Source organism: Brienomyrus brachyistius, chromosome 4 (assembly GCF_023856365.1).
Source record: "Brienomyrus brachyistius isolate T26 chromosome 4, BBRACH_0.4, whole genome shotgun sequence".
NCBI classification, from domain to species: Eukaryota; Metazoa; Chordata; class Actinopteri; order Osteoglossiformes; family Mormyridae; genus Brienomyrus; species Brienomyrus brachyistius.
This window is the reverse complement of record NC_064536.1, coordinates 5,152,603-5,179,382: the sequence shown is the minus strand read 5'-3', so window position 1 is coordinate 5,179,382 and position 26,780 is coordinate 5,152,603. Positions and strand designations below refer to the sequence as shown.

Genomic DNA, 26,780 nt, shown 5'->3' with positions numbered 1-26,780 from the left:
GCACAGCTGGGGCTCAAGTCTTCCGTCTCCTCACTCTGGCCAAACAGTTGGCTCTGAGTCACTGATGAGGCCATAAAACACGTTATAAAACAGCCCTATAAAAATCCCAGGTAATCCGTTAATGCAGCATGGTTCATAGCTATGGAAACGTCTCATTGGCTACTTGTGTGTAAAAGGCCGTACGACACAGGAACCGTAGATAAAGACACATCGGGGATCAAACCTTTATTGTTTCAAAACTCTATATTCCTTTACAATACAGTCATTTATTGTTACTTGTATGACTTGATGGGTAATGTACAATGAAATATTTATCCAATAATGAAACACAAGAGCACGAATATGAAATATTTCCTATATACCAACGTTCGATGGACAAGGGAAGTTGTGCCGTCATGTTATGAGCGGAACGAGACCCCTTTTTCTGAATTCATGGGAGCAGTGTTTGTCATCTTCTGAAAGTGCATTTTAAAGGATTGCGTGAAGACCGCCGTACCCAGCCTTTCGAAATATACATTTTCCTTTTTTCGTTTCATTTTTCTTTTTGATTAACAGAGGGCCAGTACACTGTGCTGTGGGAAACAAACAGCATGAACCTACATAGCCAGTGACCACATTTATCTGGAGATTCTGATGAGAGGAAGCAAACGGGTCAAACATGCCATGAACATTCCTCCATAAACATTTAGGGTAAATGTGAACTTCCAGAACATTAAAGAACATCGCAGCTGATCGCGAGAATTTCCACAAAAGACAAGCGCCAGTCATAACGAAACTAACGCAACATTCAAATACTTATGTTTATTATACAGACAATTTGAATGGCACCAAAGCCGGTATGTATAGGACATGCCCTAACCAAAGTAAATTAAATTAAAATTTGGTCCACAATTATAAATATCCTGGGTTTTTAAAAAAGAAAACAAAAACAAACAAATTTGTTCTCATTTGCTATTAAAAGAAGTGAAAACGTGATGATTATGATTTTATTCCTGCTAATGCAGTGGCTGATTTATAACAGATTTATGAACAACACCAGATGCATTTTAAAAACGTAAGCAAAACAAACTCCCATTTCCTTCTCACAGTCAGATTATACTTTTGTGTTCCAGGGTACAGCCTTGACTCTGTAGAATTTGGTACCCAGGGGGACCTTGAATCTGTTCTGAGCCTGAGGAGAGAGGAAAACTTTAGGCATAAAGAGGCTGGTTCCTCACGCTCACCTAGCAGTAACGGAAATTATTTGAGGCTATGCACAGCTGGATGAGGACAAGACAGAAACAGGGACCCACAAGACCCAGGCAACCAAAGCTGAATGGGGTAATCTTTTTCATTTAACTTTATAATTTCTGCAGTTCTGTTACGGTTCCAATCTTCTTAGTGAACAGTGAGTTATGTTAAATAATAGCCATACTCATGAGTCATGTTCGCTTGGGACTTGGGGAACAGAACAAAGTCTTCGAAACGAACATTGAAACGAATACCCATATCATATTTCCTAAATTGTTTGATACTAAATATGGCCAAACTATACCTTACACCAAAGCCGTTGGCCACTGTGTCAGATCCTGTCAGATAATAAGCAGGCTATGTTATAGGTTGGACCAGTTCACCGGTTGAGGGTAATGTTTCATTCATAGTAAGATTTCACATCAATGACAGACAATCCTATAAACAAACAATTCCAGAAAGATATACACCATGCTCTGTTCCAAATGATGCTGTAATTATCTTTATCGTCATCCTTCAAACGGAGATTTCCACAGTACACAGCTGGACTAATTAAACTATCCATAACAGTGTTCTGCTCATTACTTTGCAGATATTTTCCTAATTGTGATTTTTTTTTTCCACATGCACAGAGGTTTAATTCAAAAGGCTGTAAACATGTTCAGACTGTAATGAGATCAAAACGATGTTGCGGACCCAATAACGGAAGAGTGTTTTACTTTGTGGGAACAGCGATTGACACGTTGCACTGCTGTGTCTATTGTGACTTGATTAAGCGCGAAACGAAACCCGAAATTCGGGGGGAAACGGAGAATGGCTCGACAAACGGAGACCGATGACTCCCATAAACAGGTTTGACGGCACGAATTGAGGATACACTTTCAAGCAACTTATGCGAAAACTTTAAAACTGTCCGAGAGCACACTCATACTGTATTAACAGGAAACAGACATCAACATTCGTCCTGCTTCTTCAATGATTTTTTTAAAAAGTGACGCTACCTTTTTCGCCTGACAATATTCTTTTTCCATCACTTTCCCAAGAACCCAGGGTCGTCTGGCAGCCCCTGATGCTGGAAAAAGGGACAGAAACATACTTTTTATTAAAAAATAAAAAATGGCAGCACTTTTAACGCGACTGACACGCAGCATCTGCCGAGACCCGACGCCCGAGCGACCGCTCGGAGATCAACGTGACAAACCCGTCAGGCCAAGAGCCACTCGACTGCGGTGACCTCTCCACGGCGTGCGGCTGTGTTTGAAGTACCGGCATCACAGCCTCGCCCCCCCACGCCAATTAAAATAAACACGGCTAGCTACAACGTAAAGGTTTGGGTGGGTGGGACGCAGAGGAAATACAAGCGACAATATCAAAGCAGTGATTTATTTTAATTGCCTGTAATTTTTTTGAAGTTATATTTAAAAATAAAAACTTAACACAAAAACTAATTTGCAAGAAACATAGGACAGCGGTTATTATTATTATTATTATCGTCGTCATCACCACCACCACCACCGGTTAATGTGTTGAACTGAATCCTTTCATTCCTTGCCACCGAACATCCCCGAATCTGCTCTTCTCGGCCACCGCAGCAGCATGTGCCATGGGAACGGCAGCTGGTCCCCGGTTTTGGAAACACCATTCTGGCCACAGCAAGAGAACGCGCAGCTCCGCCACAAGGTGGTCATGAATAAAACGGAAATTCTGACACGGCCATGTTTAGATTGTAAACGGTGGGGGGGGGACATGAAACGACCAAAAAACTGCACGTTCAGCACGCTTCCCACCCGCCTTCTGACTGTAACGGGCGGCAGGTTTCAACCGCTGGCGGACTTAAGCGATTTGCAGGATTCGCTCACGGGCAGCGCGGGCCGGGCTCAGCATGGATTTCCCTGCCGGGAGCTTCTCCAGAACTGCAGCGCCAGCCGGGTCCGTGGCCTGATCCGCTTTAGTGAGACACCTGTCTGTGTCAGCGCTTAGAGTATATAATTGGGAGCCAGGCAGGTCATTTTATACAGCAGCCTCTAGAAGCTAAATAATGAAGTGACATTAGAAGGTGCCGACCCCTGGCCACCGGGACTTCCTGCCTCGGCTCCGAGCACAAGCGGCCCGCCCTGCCTCCGGGAAGCCCAGGGTCCCGCTCCACCCCCATGGGGGCCTCCATCCTCCCAGCGTGGACCACACGACCACGATCACTGACCCCCCCCGTCTCTGACGGCCATGGACAAGAGACTCTTGTGTTGTTTATAATTGTATTTGCGGTGCGCAATTTGTACATTCGCAGACACTGTTGTCCGGGAATAATATCCGATTACTTTCTCTGAAGGGCTCAGAGAATAATTCTGACTTTTTCCCCTCCAAACACACTTTCTCTTTTGAATTAATTTTTTTTTTGTTTCCCTTTGGAAATTATACATGTGATAATTTCCTTGTAAACGTGCATTGCAGTGAGTAAACACCCGGATGATTTATTGACTTTTTGTTCAATGAACCACTTGGAATATAGGTCTAGCCAACAGAAAAGCACGACAGATTCCTTATTTCACTTTATGGTGGTCCAAATTGGAAAATAAACAAACAAATAAATACCGTGGTTTATACAGCTTTACAAGCTACAAGAACGAAAGGTGAACTGTAGATAGACTGCTAAGCGTGGCCTGTTTGCTACCGATTACACTCCCATAGAGCAACATGTGCTACCGACAAATGTCTAGCTACCTGAAAGCAGAAAGCGCCTGTTCATGTTAACCCGCTAAGGCTATCAAAGGCCAGACGGCGTGGCGAGTTGAGTGCGTAGCCGACGACGCGGACCATCAGATGGCTAAATGGGGACGGATTGTCGCCTGCCGTCACGGCTGGCTGGACGCGGGGCAACTGCGGCGGCACGCTTGGCGGCGCAAGCAGAAGCGGCGGCGAGGGCCGCTGACAATGTACCTGGCTTGAGATCCAGGGCAGCGAGGGATTCGGAGTGGAGGAAGTAGAGGGTGGGGCCCACGGTGAAAAGGACGTAGTTGTCATGTCTCTCATCCAGAATGATCAGCACCAAGTCTCCCACCTGAAATCTGGGCGGAGCAAAAACCGGTAAAGGGAAGGCAGCAACTTCCGGACAAACAGGAATCAGAATATAGGAGTCTGAGCGTTAGAACAGGAGCATCTCGCACGCCATGTGGGAAAAAAAAAAGCCTGTATGTGGGACAAAGACTCCCGTAAATATTAATTATTCAAGCCACACCGAATTCTAAAGACAGGTAATCGTTATCGCTAAAGCTTAGTCCCCATTAAAAATGACATTAGACGTAGGGTACTTACTCTCTTATAGCAATTTTCTCAGAGTGTCGGGAAGATACAGAGGACATACTCTGGGACATCTTTAAAAAATAAAACAGATACCATCATTACAATTACGAAATGTTAACAGCTAGCTGTTTGTTAGCTATAGTCAAACGCGCGTCGTAGTCCCAAAGAACTACAAAGGACCTTTCAGCAATGAAGCATCTTTCACTAATGAAGGTTTCTCCTTTTTTGAATTTGCATGACTTCACCATCAGTGAGGGCGAAAATCAATACTGGCATTCACCTGACATTTATCATCCGGCAATTTTAAAACAATTTTGTGGCTTTTGCTACAGTGAGGATAGGGAGGAAAATGAGCATCTGTTAAAAGATTTTATTTTTATTTTTTTGCAAACATGTCACAGTGACTGGCTGGGAAGCCAATCACAGACCACAATTTTTTTCCCACTGTTTACACTCATGCTTCAAGTGATCACGTTGTCATCAGTACAACAGTAACGTTCGTTCTTGCAAAGAATGCAAAATTCCCCTCCCCCCATTGTTTCTATTAAAAATTCCAAAATACAGCTGAGTGCAACTGCCATACATCCATGGAGTTAAGTAATATACAACCTCTAAGTTACTCTGAGTGCTTGAAAACCAGTCTAACATCCTCACCAATTTATACTTCCTAAAGAACTGGGTAATGCTCCCACCAAGTGGCGACACATGGAATATACCCCGTTCCATATAGGTTATAATGCGGTCAAGACCGCAGTACATAAAACAATGACACTGCTCTCTGTTCTTATAGGAGCTGCCAAATAAATCTGGAAGTTAATCTTGCATTGGGAGACAACTAATTTGGAATCCAACAGTAATTATGTAGCTTTGCGGTCTGCGTTACTGGCAAATTTTGTCCTTATAAATAATATGGAGGTACATGCCAAATGAAACTTAACTATATTTCACACTGATTTGGACTTCGTCCCACATCGCAAATGCATGACTGCCTACATCTACATCTGTTAAATTAATATTGCGAAATTAAAAGCTATCTAATGGCCATCGCCATGAATATTAATGACGGTGCTGTCTAACACCGAGGGAAACTGTTCTCTTTCTGCAAAACAAACATCGAACAAGTTAAAAGGAAATCAGGTCTTACACCCTGATGGCTAACACAGGGGTGTAAAATCATGAAACATAATACTAATAATACCACTTTAATCCACTGCGGAAAAAGCAGGGAAAATAGTGAATACGTTAACGCGACGATGAACATGGTCTTTTTTTTTTTTTTGCAGTGATGCAGTGAATTTGGACATTACCAGTCTCTGACTGAGGCGTTTGTTTTCTTCCTCTTTCATATGCAAGGTCTGAAAAACCAAGAGAATCTGCATAAACACACTTTCCAGTGAAATACTGCACAGTGAACTCTGACCACGACACTAATCCATCAAACTCTACTGCGAGAGGCGGACCGTTCGCAGAAGAGAGGACGACCCGATTCTGCGGGACCGTACGGACCTTCATTATGTGCAGATTAAGAGAAGATAAATCAAATTCAATCATTTGCAAAATAAGTGCATAACAAAACACGTTTTATAAATGACTCCGGCGCATGATCGCAGACTTTTCCCCACATCTGTGCTCTCAAACGTTTCCCAAACCCAAAACTCACCCTTTCCAACAAAAGAATGCGTCGTTTTTCCTCCGACAGCAGTAGGATATTCTCACTGGAATGACAGAACAGATTGACATCGTTAACACAAGCTGCCTGACCTAGAGTCTTACAGCTGGCTTTCCCATTGTTGCTCTACTAGACAAAGAACATCAGGACTGCAAAGCAATATTATACTATACATAAGACAGGGAAGAAACATTTGACTCTCATAAATTGCACCCTCCATTAACAAAAAGCTAAAATGTGTTAGCTTGTATAGCTGAAAGCACTAACTACAACGGCCAAAGAGTCCATTCTGGGACTGAACAGGTGAATGTTGATAGGACAATGGTAATCCCCAGGTCAAGGACCATACCACTGGGAAACTCAGTGGGGATGATAGCTTAAAACCTGTCCTGCAAGTAAGATTGTTTGCTCAAGCGGAACATTATCCTATTGCAACGTGCAAGGCTCAAATAATTAGCCACGCCTCTAACAGGTGCCAAACCTACCACTAAAACTCCCATGCACAAATATCCTTCCTTAGGTTGTTCACTGATTTACACTTTGTAATTTATCTCCTTGTACCACTGGGCAAAAGCTCTATCAAGCTCCACAAGAATTCCAGAAATTCTCTGGAATGTGCTTTGCGGTAGGACCTAAAATACAGAGAACACCCAAATGGTACATCCTTCATGTCATCATGAGGTGTGACAGCTAACGTTTAGCAAGTTCGTCCTTTTTTTTTTTTTAACTCCATCTTCTGAGCATCGTTTCTTGGACACGGGGGGGGTAATGGGGATGTGGATTGTCCTTACTGTACGGTCATCATGCTGGCCTCCACAGCCGAGTCCACCTTCTCCTCCTCATGGGTCGGCACCACGGAGGCGAACCGGTCCGGGTCGAGCGGTGCCTCGGAAGACGCGGCAGCCCCTGGGGTGTCAGCAGGGGGCAGGTTGCCCATAAAGTGGGCAGACGAGAGCATGGCAGAGCTGCGCAACCGGCCGAGCTCCTCCTGTAGCTGCTTCTTCTCCTGTAGAAGACTGGCTCGGTCCTCCTGCAGGGTCTCGATCAGGCCTGTGGCCGAAACGCAAGCTTATTGACAAGGCGCTAAAAAGCCGGCCGGCCAAGTGCTGCGACAGATGGCACGCAAGTATACTACACCCTATTCCTTATCCTGCTCGTGTGTCACCTGATTCCAGCTCAACCACACAAATAAAACTGCTACCTCCAAATACATCCCATATAAATTGTGATATAACAGCTACCGTAAAGCCGCCACTAAATCAACACCCGGTTGGTATGAAGTTGAGAGACCTTTATCCTTCTCTTGCTGCTGGGTGACTTTTCTCAGCTTCTCCGTCAACTCGTTGATCATCTGCTCCTTCTTCATCTTCTCTCTTGTCAGGACGGTGTTGAAGTTCGTCTGCAGGCCGCCAAGGCGCAAGATACAAACACATATGAATCAGATCAATGTCCTAAGAGAATTCCTGTGAACCATCTCGTCACAAAAAATTCCAATAAATGTGTAGCTAGTCTACACCTAGACTGAAGCGTTATACGAATAGTTTGCAACAACATGTGATATCCAAGGTTTAAAAATATATAATTTAATGCAAAAGCAAGAGAAAATGGACCCATTTTAATATAAACTTAGCTATAAAGGTAGAATCTTTAAAAAAAAAAAAAAAAACTGTACTTATTCAACTGATTCGAATTTTACAGACACCATTTCGGTTTTCCCATTTCAGCTTTTAGATGTATGATGATGAATTTTTCTGATTGTTGATTGCAAATTGTTTCTAACCACGTTCTGCATATCCCGTTCCCGAGCCTCAACTCTGATTTCGCTCGGCGCGGTGATACATTTGGATGTCGCCCTTAATTAGATTTGAGGGTTTTCGAGCACTTCAGCGACAAAGACCATGTTAATGACTGAATGTACACACGCTTTCAGATCACTCTCCCTCAAGGGCCGTCTCCCATCAAGCCGGCTGATTAAACTCGTTTAGTGGAGTCCTAACGAGGATTTCCTATGAGAAGCTCCATCCATTTTTATCACCCTCTTGTCTTTGACCATGTTTGTCATGTGATACATTTGTTTGGATCCAATTGCATTATTTATTTGCTTTGCAGAGTTTTCCCTATAGCAATGCGCACAAATGGTATACTTCATCCCAATACATGCGCCCCCCCAAAGGATTTAATAGCTCTTTTTCAAACCTGTAACAGGAACCAGGGTATTGTAGCATTTGAACGCACAAATCTAGCAACCAATAGGAACGTCAATGCAAACCTGAACTGGTATGTACACCACAGTAGGAGCCTATGAGTATGACTGCTGCTAAGCTATTAGGGACGTTCAAGATCTAAAGCAGGCAGCGAGGTAGCAGTTCATTAGCCATCATGTGCTCCCCAGGGCAAGGGTGTCCAACCTCATTCTTGCTAGCAGTATACTGGTCATGTGCTCGCCAGGGCTAAGTTTCTTTTGACCGGGAGACCTTCTCACCTGCTGCTCGGCGATGAGCGATGTCTTCATGTTCTGTATCTCCTCGTTCTTCTTCTTCTCCAGGAGTTCCAGCTGGGCCAGGAGGGAAAGCCTCTCCTCCTGCAGCCTCTCCTCAAGGTCAGGATTGATAGGGCCCGAGCGCTCGGCCGGTCTGTCCTCGGTCGGTCCCAATGGCGCCACCAGGCTGCAAATCAGGGAACGTCAGTGAATCCGAAAGTTGTCGAGACTTTCAGCAACAGTCCAGCATCATCAACCAAGACCAACACATGAACGACAGGGTCACACCCATATCCCATAAAATTCATTCAAACATTTTAAACATGCTCTCAGCACCCAAGACACAGCAGTACCATTACTGCAATGAGGACTGCAATTTATAAGAATCCTTTCTACAATGTATAGCAGGCTCTCTGTATCTGCGGTTTCAATGACTGCAGTTTCAGTTATGTGGTTTACCACAGTCCGAAAAAAAAGTAAGACGTGTAACAATGTTTTTTTGATATATTTTTTCACTGCTCTATCGTCTCTTGAAAATTAGGCTACAGCGTGCGTCATTTCTCTTACTGCAGCTGACATATTTATTGATATTGTGCATAATTTATCAATTACCATATGCGCGTACACAAAAATCATGGAATATATGGCGTCCGCGGATGATTTGCTATTATCTGTGGCTTCGGTCATCCGCAGTAGGTCTTTGAACGTAGCGCTTGCAGAAACGGGGTACTACTGCACATTGGATTATCACATTTATGGTTTAATACTACCGCAATCCTGTAATTGGATAAGCAATGTGAAAGATGGAACAATGCATGCTCTACAAAGACAGAGAATCAAACTCTCACTTTACGGCGAATTATTGCACGTTTGATAATTTTGTTTATTAATGTCAGCAAAAGCAAGTAATTTACTTCAGCACAAAACATGGCAGTTTGAAGAAGTCCAGGGAACTGAGCTTGGCTGCTTTCATCTAGAAACACATTCACTCACCCTTGGGCAGACCGTCTGTCTTGGAGTTGGTTTTCAAGCTGCTTAATCTTTTCCAACAGTCGTTCCTCAACGGCCGCCTTCTGCAGTTCAAAGTCTTTGAAGGCCTCTGCCAAAGCGGCCTTCACAGCCACATCTTTTTGTTCCTCCAGACTCTGAAGGGCCGTCTGCTTCTCCTGAGCTATCCTCTCCGAGAGCAGCTCATTCTCCGCCTGAAGATCACTGATAACAGTTTTCAGGTGCTGTTGCTCTTCTTGAAACACCCTCTCTTGCTCCTTCTCACTCTGCAGGGTGGCACTTCTGTCCTCCAGCTCCTTCTGAAGCGTCTGCACCTGCTCCCTGAGACCCATCTCGACTTCGGCAGATTTCCGTTGCAGAGCCACAAACTCATTCCGCAGTAGCGTGCTTTCTTCCTCGTGCCTGTCCACAAGCTCGGAGATACAGTGGTCCTTTTCCAGCCTCATGAGTGACCTCAGCTCAGCCAGGCCCACTTCATACTCCTCGTTCTTGGCCTGCAGCTGCCGCTTCAGGTCACCGATCTCCTTCTGGAAGGCTTCTGTTTCAGATTTCACCCGGGAGGTCACAGCCTCCTCCTGGTGACTCTTGGCTTCCTCGTACAGAAGCCGTATCTCCTCCGTCTCCGACTCTTTGAGGGCCATCTCCACCTCCAGCTTGCAGCGCAGGTCCGACAGCTCTGAGAGGCGGTGCTCCAGATCCTTCAAGCGGTCCTCCCGCTCACGGAGGTCTCTGGCATGGAGATCCACAAGCTCCTTTAGCTTGGCCACATTCTCCTCGGCCAGCCGCTCTCGAGCCGCCTGGCCGTCACGTCGGACCTCCTCAAGCTCAATGGCATGCTGCCTCCGTAACCTCTCCTCCAGCTCATGGAGGTGAGCCCTCTCCAAGCTTTCCATCTCCTGCCGAATCTTCTGCTGGCTGCGTTCGATCTCAAAGTGCAGGTGCTCTAACTGACTAGCAAGCGAGTCCCGGGACAGCTCCACAGTCTTCATCTGCTCACTCTGATCTGCCATTTTCTGCTCCAAGCCCAGCAGCTCCATCTTTAGGGTACTCACAGCTTCCGAGGACCTTTCTCTCTCACTCTCAAGCTGGGCGATTTCTTTCTCCTTCCTCCCGACAATACCTTCCAGCTCAAGCATGGCCCTCTGTATGTCTTTGATGATGTTTTGATTCACCTCAGATTCTTCTCGTAGGTCTGACAATTGTTTGTCATGCTCTCTTCTGAGAGCCTGTATTTCCACCTGCTGCTTTTTCTTCATGTCCTCCTCATGGAACTGCAGGATGCTATCCAAGACTTTCTGTATGTCGACGGACATTAATTTCAAGGCAAAGCTGAACTCTCTCCGCTCTTTCAGCAATAGTCCGCGGAAGTGGCACAGGTCCTCCTTAATGCTCCTCAGGTAGCCTTGCGATTCCTCGGTAGCTGACCTGTATTTGTCGATGCATAATTTCAAGGCAGCTACCTTTGAGTTCTCCTTTTGCAATGTTGTCGTGTCCTGTATGCGCTTGCTGTCTATGGCATTGATGACAGAGGAGTACAGAGACTCCACCATCATTTCGGGGCTTGTTGGGTCACTGATGGGATTTGGGGACGTCAAATTATCCTCAATCACAAACTCATTCACGGCAGACAGGAAATCTGACTCGGGGCTCTCCGCTAACGAGTCAAGGTCCAGGGACCCTTGCTGTAATACCGGGTCCATGTTCGGGTGTCCGATGGTTTCAAAGTCAAACGTGTGGGCATCGATGCTGTCCGGAGATAACTCCTCCAAGGGAGCAGGAGCTGTAAGGGCGTGACAGAGGGGTCCCTGGAGACTGAGAGATGAAGGGGTTTTGGGGGAGGTAGAGGTGGTTCCTGTTGTGCTTTCTGATCGTGGTAGTGCGGTGGATCTCTGTGCCATCTGGGTACTGGATGCCTGGTAGGAAACGCATTTTAAATCACAGATCACCACAACTCCGATAAGAACGTTAAAAAAAAAGCATCAGTGGTATCCAATGTGACAATACTGACCAATTACATCAGAAACAGGATTCACCGATAGAAAATTCGGAACATTCTGCAGCTTAAAGGCTATATGTTCTACACAGTTGGGCTACAGCTAGTTTATTGGTACCTTCTGTTCGCTGAGTAAGTCGGTGATGGTCTGGGACATCTCATCGACACTCTGGGCAGCCTGAACCAACCGGCGGAGCTTTTGACTGTGGTGTTGGAGAGGTTCAAAGTCACACAGCGATGGGACACTGGAGGGGAGAGAAAAAAAATCAGATTATAAAGATAAGATGAAATGCACAATTTATGAATGTGAATGCTAAGATTACAGATTTTTTTTAAAGATGGCTTTTCAGTTTCATATTCAACTCAAGGTGTCCGCTGAGATAACATGCGCCAACATCTGACAATTTGGTTGGCAGTACTTCTGCACCAGTTGAGAATTAAAGGTCTTATCTTCACTCCAGAGGCAAGATATAATTCAAAACTTCATATCAGCCCAGGATCGTGTGGAAATAGCTTTATCTACATAAAATTTCCTGAGGCGGTATCTGATCACACTGTCAACAATATTTGGTGCAAAGAGTTTCCACTTCACACATCCCACAAGTAAGTGCAAATCAAAGCTTCCTGGGAGCCGATGTCTCGTGCGACTGCCCAAAAATCACCACAGCACCGCACCTGAGGAAAGGCTGGACTTCGGCAGGACAGCAAGATTTCAAATACTGCAGGTCAGCAAGGGAGATATCTGGAAGCTCAAAGTCAAACTTCCGGGGCTTTCGTGTCTGTGGGACATGAACGACATCAACATTCAGCAACCCCACACACAGAGGGGACGCGGGAGGATTTAGTACGACTTTACAGATTAACGATGTAGACAAGTGTAAACTCATTAAACACTTACGCAAAATGACGTGGGAGGCCAGGAATCGAGGCCTCGAAACAACCGGTTTCTGAGAAAAGATTTCCCTGCAATTGGATCAAGAAATGTTTCAAGATAGCTGCTAAAATATGCCCAGACACACTGTGCCCAGAACATGTTGTTTCAGAGAAAAAAAAAAAAAACACACACAAGTGTTTGTGCCAAAGCCTTGTGTAAGAGAGCGGCTGAAATCAGGAATTTCAAGATAACTCACTGAAGAGTTTTCCAAAGGTTTCCCTCTTCGCCTTCTCGGCCTCGTAAAGCTGCTTTCCATCTTTCACAAGGGCACCGGCCCACTGGAAACACAACGAGAGCGAGTCAGCTTCCCCCAGAGGCAGCGGCAGCCGCCGCGCTGAGCAGACAGGCCTGGGATCCGGGGGTGCTAACCTCTCTGTAGTGCCGTATGAAGATCCTGCGCCTCACGACCTCCACCACGGCCAGGCAGTACATCTGCGGCACTGTGCCCAGCGCCTCCACCACCCGCACCCTCTCCAGCAGCTCCGTCAGCAGCCGCAGCAGGGCCTGCAACTTCTCCCCGTCCTGGTCCGCGTGAAGCATCACGTAGCAGCACCATCTAGAGGCCGGGGGGACACAATGCGAAGCGAGTTGAGAAGTGGACCAGGCGCCGGCAGGAGCTGATGTCACACCCTGACATTTCATGAAAGGAGGCTGAGAACCACGTTTTTGGTTCAGCTGGGCCTGTTTCACAGAGATCGATTCCAAACGACCCCTAACCTCCTATAACCTACACTACAATAGGGCTGGGGCGATATCTAAAAAAAAAAACTATCTAGATATTCCTCACTTAACGACCTACCTGATTAACGACCTTCCGGACTTACAACCAGCTCTCTGACCAGTTGATATCGTACGCTGTACGAGATCTGGCTGTGGAAGCGGCAGCGCAGCATCTCAGTGTCAAGCAATTGTGCAAATTAAAATAAAATGTTATCAAGCTGGAGTTTCCTTCAGACCTTTTCATTATTTAGAACAAAGAAAAATGATTACTTAAACCTAAATAATGTATATTAGGGCTGATTTCCTCTATTCTGTTTATTACACTGTAGAGTATGCTACTGTAAAAACATTTATAAACAGGGATGTACATAACTGGTACGATAGTACCCATTCGCCTTTAAAAGCGACGTGTGCAGCAATATATTGTTATGACGGCGCAAATATGCACGTATCATGCATTTTAACATTTATACCGCACATGAAGTACGAAGAGCATATAAAGGTGAAAACGCATAATTTCTTGTGATAGCGCAAACGTACATAAAATTAGTGTGCATTTGTGCTGTTACAATAATCAGCAGCCGCACGTATTGCTTTAAAGGCGAATTCGTACTTGTGTACCAGTTATGTGCATCCCTGTTTGTAAAAATACTTAAAATGTTACAAATGGCGCATAGGTGATATTAAATCAATATCTAAAGATGGTCGACACAAACTCACTACCAGTACAGTATTCTTGAAATGCTCCTTGCTTATCAACCGATGCGCTTAAAGAGTGGAACTCTGTCGGTAAGTGAGTAGTACCTGTATACGATATTATAATTAAGAAAATACTAAGAAAAACAATAATAATTGTCCAACCCCCCCCCCCCCCCCACAACCACAAAGGCACTGGGAAGCCCCACCAGGATGTTCCCTTGAATGGCAGGCATCTGAAATAAAGAAGTTTGTAATGTGACAACACTGAACTTCCCACCTTCCAAGTACGGTGAACACACTATCAATACCGGGCAATGCTTGTGAAATGTCGCACTATAACAGCCATGTTTTTTCCCCTTTTAAACTGTGTCAGAAACACAGGTTAAAAGGCTGGACTTAAAGCCAAATCGCATATCCTCCTGGCAGGGGCGCTGCTAAGGATTTTGGGCCCCATGAAAAGAATCTTGACAGGGCCCCCAACACATTTATTGGGGGCTTCTCTGGGCCCCCTCTCAGTCACGGGCCCCGAGAATCGTCATCGTTTACCCCCCCTTTACAGCGCCCCTGCCTCCTGGTATCTTGTTTCGTGTGTAGCCTAAGCCGACAGCTAGCTGATAATAAGCCTAGAATTGCCGATAAAATCGTCATATTGCCCAGCCTCACGCCAAAACCTCCAAACGAACAGAAACAATCCACCATTCCGATATTACAGTGGCTCCCATCCTTTGTGCTATTCCCGCTTAATCAAATTGTGTCTAACATAGGATACTTGTCCCTGTGTTGTATGTCCACAGCCCCAGCACAGAAAGGTCACTGTGCTCACAAAGCCAGCACTGCCCCCAGCTGTCAGTGCACCTGCGGAACAATACAAAAGTTTGCTGTGCATTCCAGGAATAAAATGCACAGAATGCAGTGACACACCATTTTTTCCCCACTTCCAGGAAATAAAGTATTTCATATAATTTGGTTGTGGGCGTAACAGGAGAGAGAGAAACTCAAACTCGTCACACACATAATCCCAAACAAGAAAAAAAAACACCATAATTCATGCTCAGTGTTTTAGTATTAATCTATCTAACAATTACAAAGGACCACATCTCCACCCATTTGTCTTCCCACGACTTTATCCTGTACATGTTCCGGAGACACCATGGAGCCTAAAGGACATACAGAACGAGTCAAAAGTTCTTGCATGCCACAGATTTTACCACTTTTCCATTTATTTCATAAACTGTAGATTTTTAGTTCTTGATAAGCATTGGAAAGTTGAGTGAACAACTATAAATGAAAATGAGGGTAAAAAAAACAAGTCTGCTGTATAAGATGGAAAGAGGATGTAAAAATGCATGTCTGACATCCTATTAATTGGTTGTGTAGTGACAGCATGGTCAAATTCTAGGCTCTCCTTTACCTTTAAATGCACTAGTTAACTGCTTCATCCCATGAAACAGAGCAGTATTTAATGTCCCTTGTAGAAAGGCTGCCTCAAATTTTCTCTGCTTTTATAACTGCTAGAGGAGGTTACTTTGATGAATCAAAAATATGACATTTTCGTGCTAATTACGGTACTCAAATGAACATACTACGAGTGTATTTGTCAGTAAGGAATATTGAGTGCATTTTTAGTAAATGTTAAGTGAGTAACATACAAATCTAGAAAATCTTACAGTGGGCAAAAACTTTTGGCTGGCATTGTTGATGGGCAGAAAAACACAAGATAATTCTGTTCCTGAAAAGTTGGCTATTTCAGCCTCTTAGCAAGAGTATTTTCCCAGCAGGCATTAACTGGTTAACTTCGCTTACATTGTTTATCCATTAGCTATGAGTATCAGCCAGCCAGCAGCCAAACGTCGCTCCGTTGATCCGTTAGAGCTCTACAACAAGACCCTGGTGCAGTTACAAGCAATCTGTCCTGCTCCTCTGCAAGCTGTAGGTACTTTATCCTCGCTGAACATTTTATTCCATTATGACATCCAGTAATTCTGGCATTAGATTTTAGATTAGCATAAACAGAGTTTTCCACAGCTGAAAGCTTAAACGCAAAAAAAAAAAAAAGGGAAAGATTCACCATAAATCAAAGCTAACTGGAAGTCCTTACTTGAGTCGAACTTGTAGATTGTTGGCGAGCTCCTGTTTGGCAGTCGTGCATTTCTGCTTAATGTCCAGCAGCTTCCGGTGGTTGGTCAGCATGATCATCAGCTGGTTGGCGTGGCTTAGACACAGGTCAGGCAGCACCGAAGTGTCCTTCAGGTTCTCGGCCCTCTTCTGATTGGCTAGAAATCCCTGGGGGAGAGCGGCGACCAGTCAACTTAACATCAGAATACTGTATCAGGCTACGTTCTCTTGACAAGCCCCTTGATATTTTACACAATCCTTAAGACCTGAATGAGCACAGGTAAAATACACAGTGTACGTAGTTCATAAAATAAAAACTCAGTGATGGTTCTAGTGCTCCATGAACAGAGTAGTTACAGGGAGACCAAGAAAGTCATGCGTGATCTAAACATATAAAGCCTTTGTTGAATCTAGATATTCTGTGAAAGACTGCCATCTGCTGGTCATTAAACAAGTTTAACCCAGATATTAAAAAAAAAATAAAAAATGCACGACCGCATTAAGTAGCATATTCACATCGAAATCCCACGCTTGTCTTATGTTTGAACTTTTCCTTTCAACAGGGGAACACACAGGATAAGTGTTTTCTGAGGGCGCTGATGACGGCGACCTGTGTGAATATGAACATCCGGCAAATTCCGCAGCACCCGCCCACCCGCGGCATGACGGGCTGACCTGAGCGAGTTCCTTCTGCTCGTTGACCAACTTCTTGCAGCTTGCGATCATCTGGTCCAGAGCGTACAGCCTGTCCTCGAGCCCCTTGATGGCTTTCATGTTCTGATTATCCAGTTTGGCGATGGTATCCCGGCATTCCGCCAGAAAGGGCTGAATGATTCTCGGATCGAGCTGAAGGCAAAAATAGCCGAACCACGTCAATGACGCGTCTGCGAGGTCTACCTCTGTTTTACACTTAAGTGCAACCTGGCATGCATTACCAGTCAAATGTTTGAGCACTCCTGCTTGAAACGCTAATTATCTAAGCTTGAATCCGTCTACACTTGTCTATTAACAAGAGAGGATGTCAGCCTTCAATTGATGTCAGTGAACAGATGACTCAATTTGAAATAATTGGGGCAGACCATAGCCTCTTTCTAAGACAGGGCATGAGATTTGATATATGTGGTTCGTACTGTCAAGCATGTAGGAGGCAGCGTCAGAGTCTGGGGTATCTTTGCTAGTGATCTTTACCAAATCTAAAGCCAATCTCAGCCAGCATGGTTGTCATAGCATATTTTACATGCCATACCAAAAAGATGACTGTGCAATCCCTCAGTCGTCATCAAGACAAAACCAGACAGGATCATAACAAAGCGAACCACAAGCAATCCATGCCTTTGGCACATGTTACCAAGAAAATTCTGTCTATCCTGAGGAATCCCACAGTGATATCATTCCTAGTTTTTTGGAACACCTTTTTGATGACATAAAACATTCAAAACATTCCAGGTTTGCGGCAAGCATACTTAAACTTTTGACTGTTACTGTTGTAAAAAAGTACATGTGGTAAAACATTCTATAACAATCTTCTATTTAAAAATATAAATGACTAATCTACTTTTCAATTAACACTTTAATTATTCAGAGTGAGCACGCATAACTAACATCTGTCTGCTGCAAGCTTCTTAAATGTCTTGGTATCAGTTAAGCAACTGAGCTGAACTACACACAGACACTCTCCCAAGAAGCTTTTATTTCCTTGCTTCTCCTCCACACTGCATGCTAAAATATCCATCTACTCTGAGTAAAATGGGGTCTGCGCACCCTGTTGATGGAGTCGAAGCACTTCCTGACAAGTGACTCCACGTCATTGGGTCTGTCCTGGACGTTGATCCAGTCCAGTAGGCTGACGTTGAACTGGGCCGGGCCGCTCCTCTCGGGGGAGTCCGCCTCCTGCAGGGCGGCTCTCAAGCCGCTGCTGTCCGTCATCTCGCTCCCCTCCCCGGTGCTGCCCTCCACAACCCGCGGCTCCTCCTCGGGGGAGGCAGCGTGCGAGCCACTGGGCGAGATGGCCGCGTCGCTGGGGCGCAGCACCGAGTCCACCGAGCGCTCATCCTCCTCGGTCTCATCAGCGGTGGCCTCACGCGAGGACGGCGAAGCAGACTTTTCCAGGCTCTCCCGGTAGCTGTGGCGGGTTAGGCATTCCAGTAGCGGGATGCGGGCCATGACTGCCACTGCGATGCCTAGCCTGTGTGGGACGGCGAGAGCCACATGGGGGCGCTGGGTCAGCACAGCGGCGCCTTGGTTACCGTCTCTACAAGCGATGTGCCAACAGAGCTGCGGCGTAGAGAGGCTCCATCTAAACCCCGTCGGCCTGATACACCCCCTGCTGTGCTCACGATGACGTTTACGTGTGTCAGATGGGGCGGGGCTTAACAAAAGCTGATTTCTGATTGGCCCTCAGTGTGTCCCTTCCCTGTCAATCACTAATTCAAAACATGTTATTGGCTCATGATACGCTTGGCCCTTCTGTATGAATAGGGTACCTCTTATGCCCCCACCTTAAAAAAATACAAGAATACTGGCATAAACCTGAAACTCCACCGTAAATGTCAGGGGAAGCATTTTGAATGCAAAAGATAGCAAAGAAAGCACTGACAGCTCTGTGCTAGAGTGACACTCCCTCCCTATATGGTATGATACCTGCCAGCTTGTCCTCCAGCAGACCAAAGTAACCCTGCCAGATTTGGCATCTAACTGGGTGAGATTAACATGCCGTTAAAAAAAATACACTGGAATTATTTTGTACAGGTTACCGAGACAGAATAAATTCACCTAGTGCTGAACTTTAAATCTCCAAGGACAAGATGCATCCAAGTATTTCTAGTTGATTGGATATTTAATCGGCATTATGCAAAAGAATCACTGGGCAAAGCAACCACAACAAGATGAGAAAGCCAGTCAGCTGAAGGTGTGAAACAAGCGATCAACGGCACCACCTGCTCCCACCTCCATCCACTAGATCGCCCAACGCCTAAGAGCCAGCCCAGGAGAGGATGGAGGTACGTCACGCGCCTGGAGTGATACTGGAAGTGAGAAGACCACTGAAAATCGCAAAGGAAAGGACACAGCATGCTTTTCATGTCCAGCTTTGGTCTTTGTGACGAAGACTTGACTGGATCCTTTACAGTGCTGCATAAATTTCTTAAAATGTGATCATTTTGGCATTAACATGTTGGATATGTCAACCGGGGACGTGTGCAACGAATCACCCAATGTCATATGGACGACTTGATTATTTTTAAAAGCACTCCAAAAGCACTCCGAAGCTTTATAAAAAAAAAAAATTAAATAAACGCAGACTAAATTTAAAAAATTAACATTCCTTTACCTCCCATTCCATCTTGAATAAAAAACCAGTTTTAAAAGCTATTAAGCATAACTTGTGTCAAAAACGTGCCTAATTCTTCATAATTATGTATACTCGTCAGCCACATGGGCAATACCGTAAACAAATTCTGACATCTATCCTTTTAAAAACTGATGTTACGCCAACTGAAAAACATGAGTGCTTGGCCTAATTACAGCTTTTTAACAGGTCTGTAAAATGACATCCACATTTAAGCATCATGCATACCAAAATCTCTTTCGTCTATAAGCTGTCATTCCTTTCACATGAATGTGGTTCCACTTAGACTGAACCAATGCAGAGATGTTTTTACCAGCATAACAGCACAGCTGGCCCACAACAAACAGCAGCCAGTGTCATTTGGAAATGCGGCTGGGTTTCAAGGCCCCAGGACAGGCCTGGATGTGAGGTCAGATCCTGTACGTCCATTTTACTGAGAACTGAAAATACGGCTTCCCCAAGCCTGCAGGATCTTCTAAGGTTTCAACGCATTCAGTTTCCATCTGCTCGGGAACACCACACCGGGAAAGGCAGCACGACCATGGCGTAATGCTGAACAATATCCATATTTAAGGCCTTCTCTAAAATCGCACCATTGGATTCGCTTGGAGGCTCACAAGCAATTACACTGAACACAGCGGGATTCTGGGAATTCCCCAAGAAACTGCCATACTGTCCTCCCGCTGAATGGGAGTACCCGGCACACTCGGCACCCCCTCCCAGCGGGAGGCTGATGCACACAAACCGCCATCGTGGAGGTGCCTTATGACGCAATCCGGCCACAGAGGCAGAGCCCACTGAGAGCACTGAAATAAATGCACAATGAGGGCTCCCAAGAGAGATACCTCCACTGGCATATTCACGTAGCAATGTGCTACTGCGTATTCAAACCCGTCTCCCCACTCCATGTGTGCAGATCTTCTGTTCTTCTTGCCAGCATGGATTTTCCCTCTGCTCCCAGGAATCCCATGGCAGGTTGGATCCTGCCTCACAAGCCCCGCTTCCCAAACAGATGCTCTCATTTGAGCTGCTTGTGCATCTGAATCTGGAGCACAGAATATGTGCTCATTCCTGAAACAGGACCGGGCTGCAAACAAGCCTGGCTGTTCTTCAGCACACCTCACGTCAACACACTGAGCACCAGGCCGCAAGACGTCCTATGGGATTAAACAATTCATCACGTCACCCCCTGCTGCCGTCTAAGCTGAATGCATCTGTGTGCAAGTCTGCCTTCTGTACTTAGCGCCACCCTGTGGTGTTCTGCAGGCAGTTCTCCGGCCTCTCCCGAGTGTCTGCACACAATTAACATTCACGCCTAAATACCCAGAGCCGCCGTAAAGTCATGCCTTTGAACGGACATCCGGGCTGAGATAAGCGGGAGTCCTTCCGTTTGTGAGATACGACATTTCGGTGAGTCTGGCCTCCTTCCACGGCAGGGGGATGGACGAACCGGAGACTGTAGCATCTACTACACTGGAGCTGTGATTCTCGGTTGACCACAGGCAGCTACCCCGTGCAAGAAAGAGCAGGCAACGGCCCGAGGACCAAATTCAGCTTCTCTAAAAACCGGAGGCGCAACAACACAGATTTCAGATCCAGAAAGTAAAATCCAGGTCAAGATTTTGTTTCAACCAACCAGTTGAGTTTATGGAGTCACACTCAGAGAGTACTCAACAGTAAAGTAAGAGAGTACTTACTTTCTGGAACTTAAATATCCACCTCTGGATACAAATGTAGTTCATATTAATCTGCGGAAAAAGCTTCAGTGTTCATTCTCAAAACTCCCAGCAGACTTGAGAACATCTAGGAATGAGACTGGAGTCCGTGGCTTTGGAAGACAAGGTCTGTTCTGACCTGATCCGGCCTCTTGTCACTTACTGTTTGCATGCTGAATATTTATGGGCGGTATGCCTCAACCTCATTTGACTTCCCCACTATTCACAATTGTCATCTCTTTCCTGAAGAAACCATTTTGACCCTCAAGCGCTGTCTGTCCTAACCAAATTCTAAATACTCCCAGGAGCCATTTTAATATATTCAAATAAATTCAGTTGAGTGACGAGACTGAGTAACTTCTCCAAGAGCAAATGGGAGTGAGCTTTGAGCAACAAGCGAACAAGGTAATGCCTCAATTGTACTGTCCACATCAATCCACAGTGACCCTCACTGTCATTAAGTATATGCTTTAATCACTACTGAATGCTAAGTATTTTCTATAATTTTCGCTACAAAGAAGCATCTCCCAAAAAAACTGACACACACAAAGCCAACCTACTTTACTTAGAAAATATATGATATCAGATACAGTACTGTGCAAAATTCAAAGAGAATGCTTAAGGCTTTGCTCAGAAATCCGGTTAACGTTTTAGAAAAAGCAAATTTATAGTTAAAAAAAAGTTACTGGTTTCTTGTTGGATGGCGAGATAAACAATGCTTTGGTTCCTAGACGTCTCCTCAGGGGCACCCCAGCCATTCCATATATTTGTTACATTTAGTTAGTTAAATTACACACAGAGGTACTGATTATCCAATTCAATTCAATTCAAAAACCACATTCGAAATGGTTATGCTGACACACTTAGACAGACATAACATAATGCTACACCAACATGAAGATCATTTAAACACAATTTTTACTGATAGCATAAGATTTTTCTACAGTACTGTATCTGTGCGTATTCAAACTGCCTGGATGCCAACAATAAACTAATGAGAAGGAAAAGGAACATACTTGGTGAGTTTGAGCTTGATGTCCTCAGTGTCCTGTTGGTAGTTCACGTAGGCATTCTCGAACTTCCAGAGCAGCTTCTGATAGGACAGCGTGCAGTCATCCAAGTTCGCCATTATGGCCGCCCAGCCTTGGTGCTGCAGGTGTTCGTCATGGACCAGGCGCTCGCAGAAGGAGCAAAGCTTCTTGGCAACTTCAAACATTTCCTGCCCGGGTAAATGCGACAGAGTGAGATCGGCCACCGTATCCATGTGACAGTCAGGCGGTTGCTTAGCGACACCAAAGCCTTTATTGTGAAAATTTAGCCGCCAAAGCAAAGAGATAAATGAGCTGCCAAAGACTAAGCAAGTTCCAAGAGCATGTATAGATCAAACCAATTCAGCTGACTTCAAACTGAATGTAAACTTAAAAACAACTTATTTGGTACATATTTATTCAAGACGGTCAACACAATATTTTAACAGAGAGGAGTTGCAAACTTAATAACAAGGCTATAACTTCACCACAAGCTAACTTCTAATGTCATAACAGCATCTGCTGACAGCGGCATTACTTACAATTGGCTCATATATCAAATGCCAATTTCACTGAATTATGGGCCCCATTTTCCTCTTAATAAAATCATTGGTTGTATGTTATTGACATAAAACTTCATTGGGTTGATTTAACTTTTTCAAGCCAACCATTAAATGATCCACCGTTGCTAAAACCAACAAATACACGGACAGCAAGCCCATGTCTTACAGAAGGAGGTGCATGGGATGTGACCACAGCTAGCACTGTCCGAATTCAGCAATTCATTTGTCGAAAAAGGCTGTTGACCAGCGTAGGCCAACACTTTCGCTTGAGTCATCTCTGGGATGGACAAAATCTAAAAGGTTTCTTTTGTTCAAACTCGATGACTAAATTGTTAAAGGCATGCGAACGTGTGTTATGTTTCTCTCTGTGGACTGGCTGTCACACTGAGTCACCCTCACTTCACATCAATGTTTCCTTCAACAATACTCTTCCGGCACGGCTGGACTCCAAAACTCTGATGCTACCGTACCTCGGCAGAACCGAATGTCTTCTGGAAGCTCAAGTTAAAATCTCAGCCAATCATAAATCGGCTTGGAAAAAAAAGAACCTCCGAGGCATAGAGACTCGGCCAATGTCAGGCTCACCAGGACAACAAAGTAACACTATTGGCCAAAACCCGACAGCTGGAAAATAAATTAAAGGATTTCTTGTTTTGGTTTCTATGTTTCCGAATACAGATCGACTAACGTTCCAGATTATGAGTGTTACTGAAAGACAATAGAAAAGGCACAAATCGTCCTTCTGCAGTCCTTCGAACCATAATGCTGTGCAGAGGCTTCTTCTGCAGAGAATGACGGAAAAACGAAATTACCACTGCAAGCTGGGTTCTGGAGGCAACGGTGTGAAAGACGGCCGGCATCATAAGGGACTCCTCCACCTTCAGCTCCATCTCATTCTCAATGGAGAAGGTCGTTTTCAGTATGGTCGGAGGCCGATCGCACAAGATCATCTCTTTGTTGAAGAGGAAGATGGGGTTGGTGTCCTGGAAGTCAGCACAGGAAATCCAACAGACTTAAAAGGTGGTAAGCGGAAATGAGGCTCGGATATATAAATTTATGCAACCTTTGGTGATGACCAGCGACCACAAGCAAATCATTTGCGTTCAAAGAGCAACTCAAAAAATGTACAGAATACCAAAAGTCATATCCTTAAGTTTCAGTCTCCCTAGCAATCAATACCACCATCATGTCTGCCTTTAAACGCTAATCAAAGTTATTCATTTCCAGCAATTAGCAAAAACAAGATGCAAGGACACGTTTCTTTCTTTTTTTTAAAGGAAGATAATGAAGGAGAACCAATTCCAAAAAAGATCTTAGCATAATTCTGGTATACCAGTATTTCTGTACATTTCCATTCCAAGCAGTAACACGCTAGAAAAAGCCAAGTCATATTCAGAAGCAAAACAATTTGGGCAGAACTGTTGGTGGTCCGATGGGGCCCGGGTAACTGGAATGTACAGCGCCCCCCCGTGGGGGTGTTTGGGAGTGGGACAGGTGACTCCCCCCCCCCCCCGGGTGCTTACAGTGCCAGCGCTGTAGCTGCAGACTCGCCTCTCCGCCACCATGCACTCGCCCCCGTTCACCACGAGGACTTGATGCTGCACCGCGATCTTGTACTTGGCCTGGATGGCATGCTTGAGGTCCAACACCCTACGAGCGACACGGATATGGGGCGGCTGCATCAGTAAATGAGGTGGAGCAGGTGGAACAACCAGGGGTGGGTGACGACAATGGCGGGGGCAAGCTAGCCTTACGTCTGGACGGCGAGTTCCGTATCAAAAGTCAGCGTGCTCCCGTTGTTGACCTGGAACACATATAACTTCATGTTGAATTCTCCGACAATCTTCACTTTTCCCTTCCTTGATCATTTAGTCACTTAGCACCTCCTTTAGGAAAGGAAAAAAGAAGGAAAAATATTTCAGAAGAGACAATTTCACAGGACAAATGAACAACACAAGCAAGTAAAACCATCATTAAAATATATGAACCAGAGAACACTTACAAGGGAAAGAAATACCAGCTAATCATATTATCATAGCATAACATTACTATAGCAAACCTGATATTATGTTACATTACTACATACCGTTAAATCTGGCTACATTTACACCGCAGCACCGGCCTCCGTTCATTAATAACAGAAATCAGATATAATAACTTATATTAACAACAAGAGAATTTTAGAGGCTAAGATAGTGAATCCAGAAAAGAGTGTGCACAATAGTGGGTGAAGATATCTATCTGAAGTAAATGCTTATTATCTGGTGGATTCCCAAACAGTGTCATGAGCATGGCCTTCAAAAAGCGGCAAGCGCCATGCAGATGAGCATTTTTCAGTTTTTTTCCAGAAAGTCCTCACAAGTTTGCAAATAAGGGAAAAAGCGGTTACCGTGATAAGCGCTGACATTTCTGAATATAGCATCAAGTAGAAACACAACTGCCACTCTCGGTACTAGTACTATTAATGAACAAAATATGATGCCGGCTTTTAAAATAACACGCAAAGCTACCAATTAACACATGCTGGGAAATACTGCTACTAAATTACATTCAAAAACACACGTGATACATCTTCCTTGCGTTACCCAACCCGATAAACGTGACCTGATCATACTTACCTACTGTCACAGGATGCTGTCTAATTACAGCAAAGAGTCTCGGTAAATCAGCGGACCTTGGCAATAGACGCATCAAAAATGGATACGGGGTGTGCTTAGGGGGATCTGTAATTTAAGACGGATTAATCGTCAGGGAAATGCAACGGCGCTGAAAATGACCGTCAGGTTATTTGTCAATAAATAAAGCAGAATGCTGTATGGAGAAAAATGGCATACGAGACAGACAATATTCACACCTATAACGATGGAGAAATGGACATTGGATTGTTTTAAAGAGATGTGATCGCTCTTAAAAGCGCCTTTCATTGTACTTCTGGTTGTCAGTGACCCCTATTACTTATCGTCTATTAATTGTAGACGCCTAATGAGTCTTGCACGAGCAGCGATCGGGGTTAGGGTTACGGCTGTAGAGTTGGGGGAATACTTAGGATTAGGGTGAGGGGATCTGCAGCAGTGCAGGTAACTTTCTATCCCAGAGCCGCAGCCCGGCTCGCGCTGACCAGCCATGCCTCCCTTCACCTTGGGTAAGAGGAGGGGGGGGGGTTACAGTACTGCTCCTTTGTCTTTGGATTGTCAATCCGCGCTAAGCCACCTACACTCCATGTTTATACGTCTATTATTATATCGAAATTAATTTCCATTTTAAAAATGATGTTCCCCTCCAATACCCGGATTCCACACCCGCGAGGCCTCCCCCTCAAACGGCAGAGCCGTCAGACAAAGAGCCGAGCGCGACTGCGGCTCCGCGGCCGGCCCGGAAAGTTACCAGTGTCCCGAAAGGGGATTTTTTTTAGGCCAGTCGTACACCCTGGACGAGGCTGAGCGGACAGGGGTCGGCGGCGGGCTGACAGTCATATACTGGGCTGTCATATAAACAGCGCCCGCGAGCCCCGCTAGCTATCTGGGGGCGCAGTGTCAACACTTTACGGGTTAGCAGGCTGGCTAAGCCGACACCTCACAGACAGTTCGGCCCACATTAATAAAAGAAAATAAATATAAATAGTCAATGAACGATCCCGTGACAGAGAAGCGGGAACCCGCGACAGCCGAGGCCGGAGGAAGCCTCACCTCGGCGGCTGTGTGTCACATCCTCCTGGCCGCGCGATCGCCCGGGCGCACGGCTAGCCGGCTAGCACGTCGGCTAACGAGGCGACGGACGCGGGGGGTTATTTCCGACTCACTCCCCCGGCTGGCATCACCCTGGACGCGATCCTGGTGTGCTATCCCCGTTTTCTCCCCCAGGCCAGCGCTTTCGGGCCCGGCGTTGTGTAACGTTGACAGTGTTTACCCCAGCGGCAGCCAAGCTTACAGGCAGACTCCGCTGCTGTGTTTTGTTGCTGTCGTCATCGCCGGGCGCATTGCATTG

The 26,780-nt window shown here is 45.3% G+C and overlaps 1 protein-coding gene across 3 annotated transcripts; it reads right to left on the bottom strand.

Annotated features, from left to right (window-relative positions):
• Positions 1 to 210: 210 nt before the first annotated feature.
• rb1cc1 (RB1-inducible coiled-coil 1) lies at positions 211 to 26,780 on the bottom strand. 3 transcript variants are annotated; one of them, XM_049010655.1, is made up of 25 exons: positions 26,483 to 26,780; positions 25,839 to 25,933; positions 25,415 to 25,519; positions 24,551 to 24,682; positions 24,320 to 24,446; positions 23,609 to 23,779; positions 22,222 to 22,424; positions 17,906 to 18,329; positions 16,820 to 16,990; positions 16,128 to 16,312; positions 12,980 to 13,166; positions 12,807 to 12,888; positions 12,575 to 12,639; positions 12,352 to 12,455; positions 11,795 to 11,921; positions 9,669 to 11,596; positions 8,679 to 8,862; positions 7,487 to 7,595; positions 6,988 to 7,246; positions 6,188 to 6,242; positions 5,835 to 5,882; positions 4,540 to 4,598; positions 4,165 to 4,292; positions 2,232 to 2,302; positions 211 to 1,171 (listed from the first exon to the last, which is right to left on the bottom strand). In XM_049010655.1, the coding sequence occupies exons 4-25, from the start codon at positions 24,619 to 24,621 to the stop codon at positions 1,094 to 1,096; spliced, it is 4,836 nt and encodes a 1,611-aa protein (XP_048866612.1). In that variant the 5' UTR covers positions 24,622 to 24,682; positions 25,415 to 25,519; positions 25,839 to 25,933; positions 26,483 to 26,780; the 3' UTR covers positions 211 to 1,093. The 3 variants fall into 3 exon arrangements, with proteins under 3 accessions (XP_048866612.1, XP_048866611.1, XP_048866613.1); XM_049010654.1 differs by lacking the exon at positions 25,839 to 25,933; XM_049010656.1 differs by lacking the exon at positions 25,839 to 25,933 and having other exon boundaries at positions 26,724 to 26,743.

Bases quoted from the DNA above. Each gene is read 5' to 3' on its own strand.
- rb1cc1 (XM_049010655.1), bottom strand. From the start codon at position 24,621: ATGAAGTTATATGTGTTCCAGGTCAACAACGGGAGCACGCTGACTTTT. The intron at 16,313-16,819 runs GTCAGCCCGTCA...GCTCTCCCCCAG, and splicing joins AGCAGAAGGAACTCGCTCAG to GGATTTCTAGCCAATCAGAA. The intron at 12,640-12,806 runs GTGAGTTATCTT...ATCCAATTGCAG, and splicing joins AACCTTTGGAAAACTCTTCA to GGAAATCTTTTCTCAGAAAC.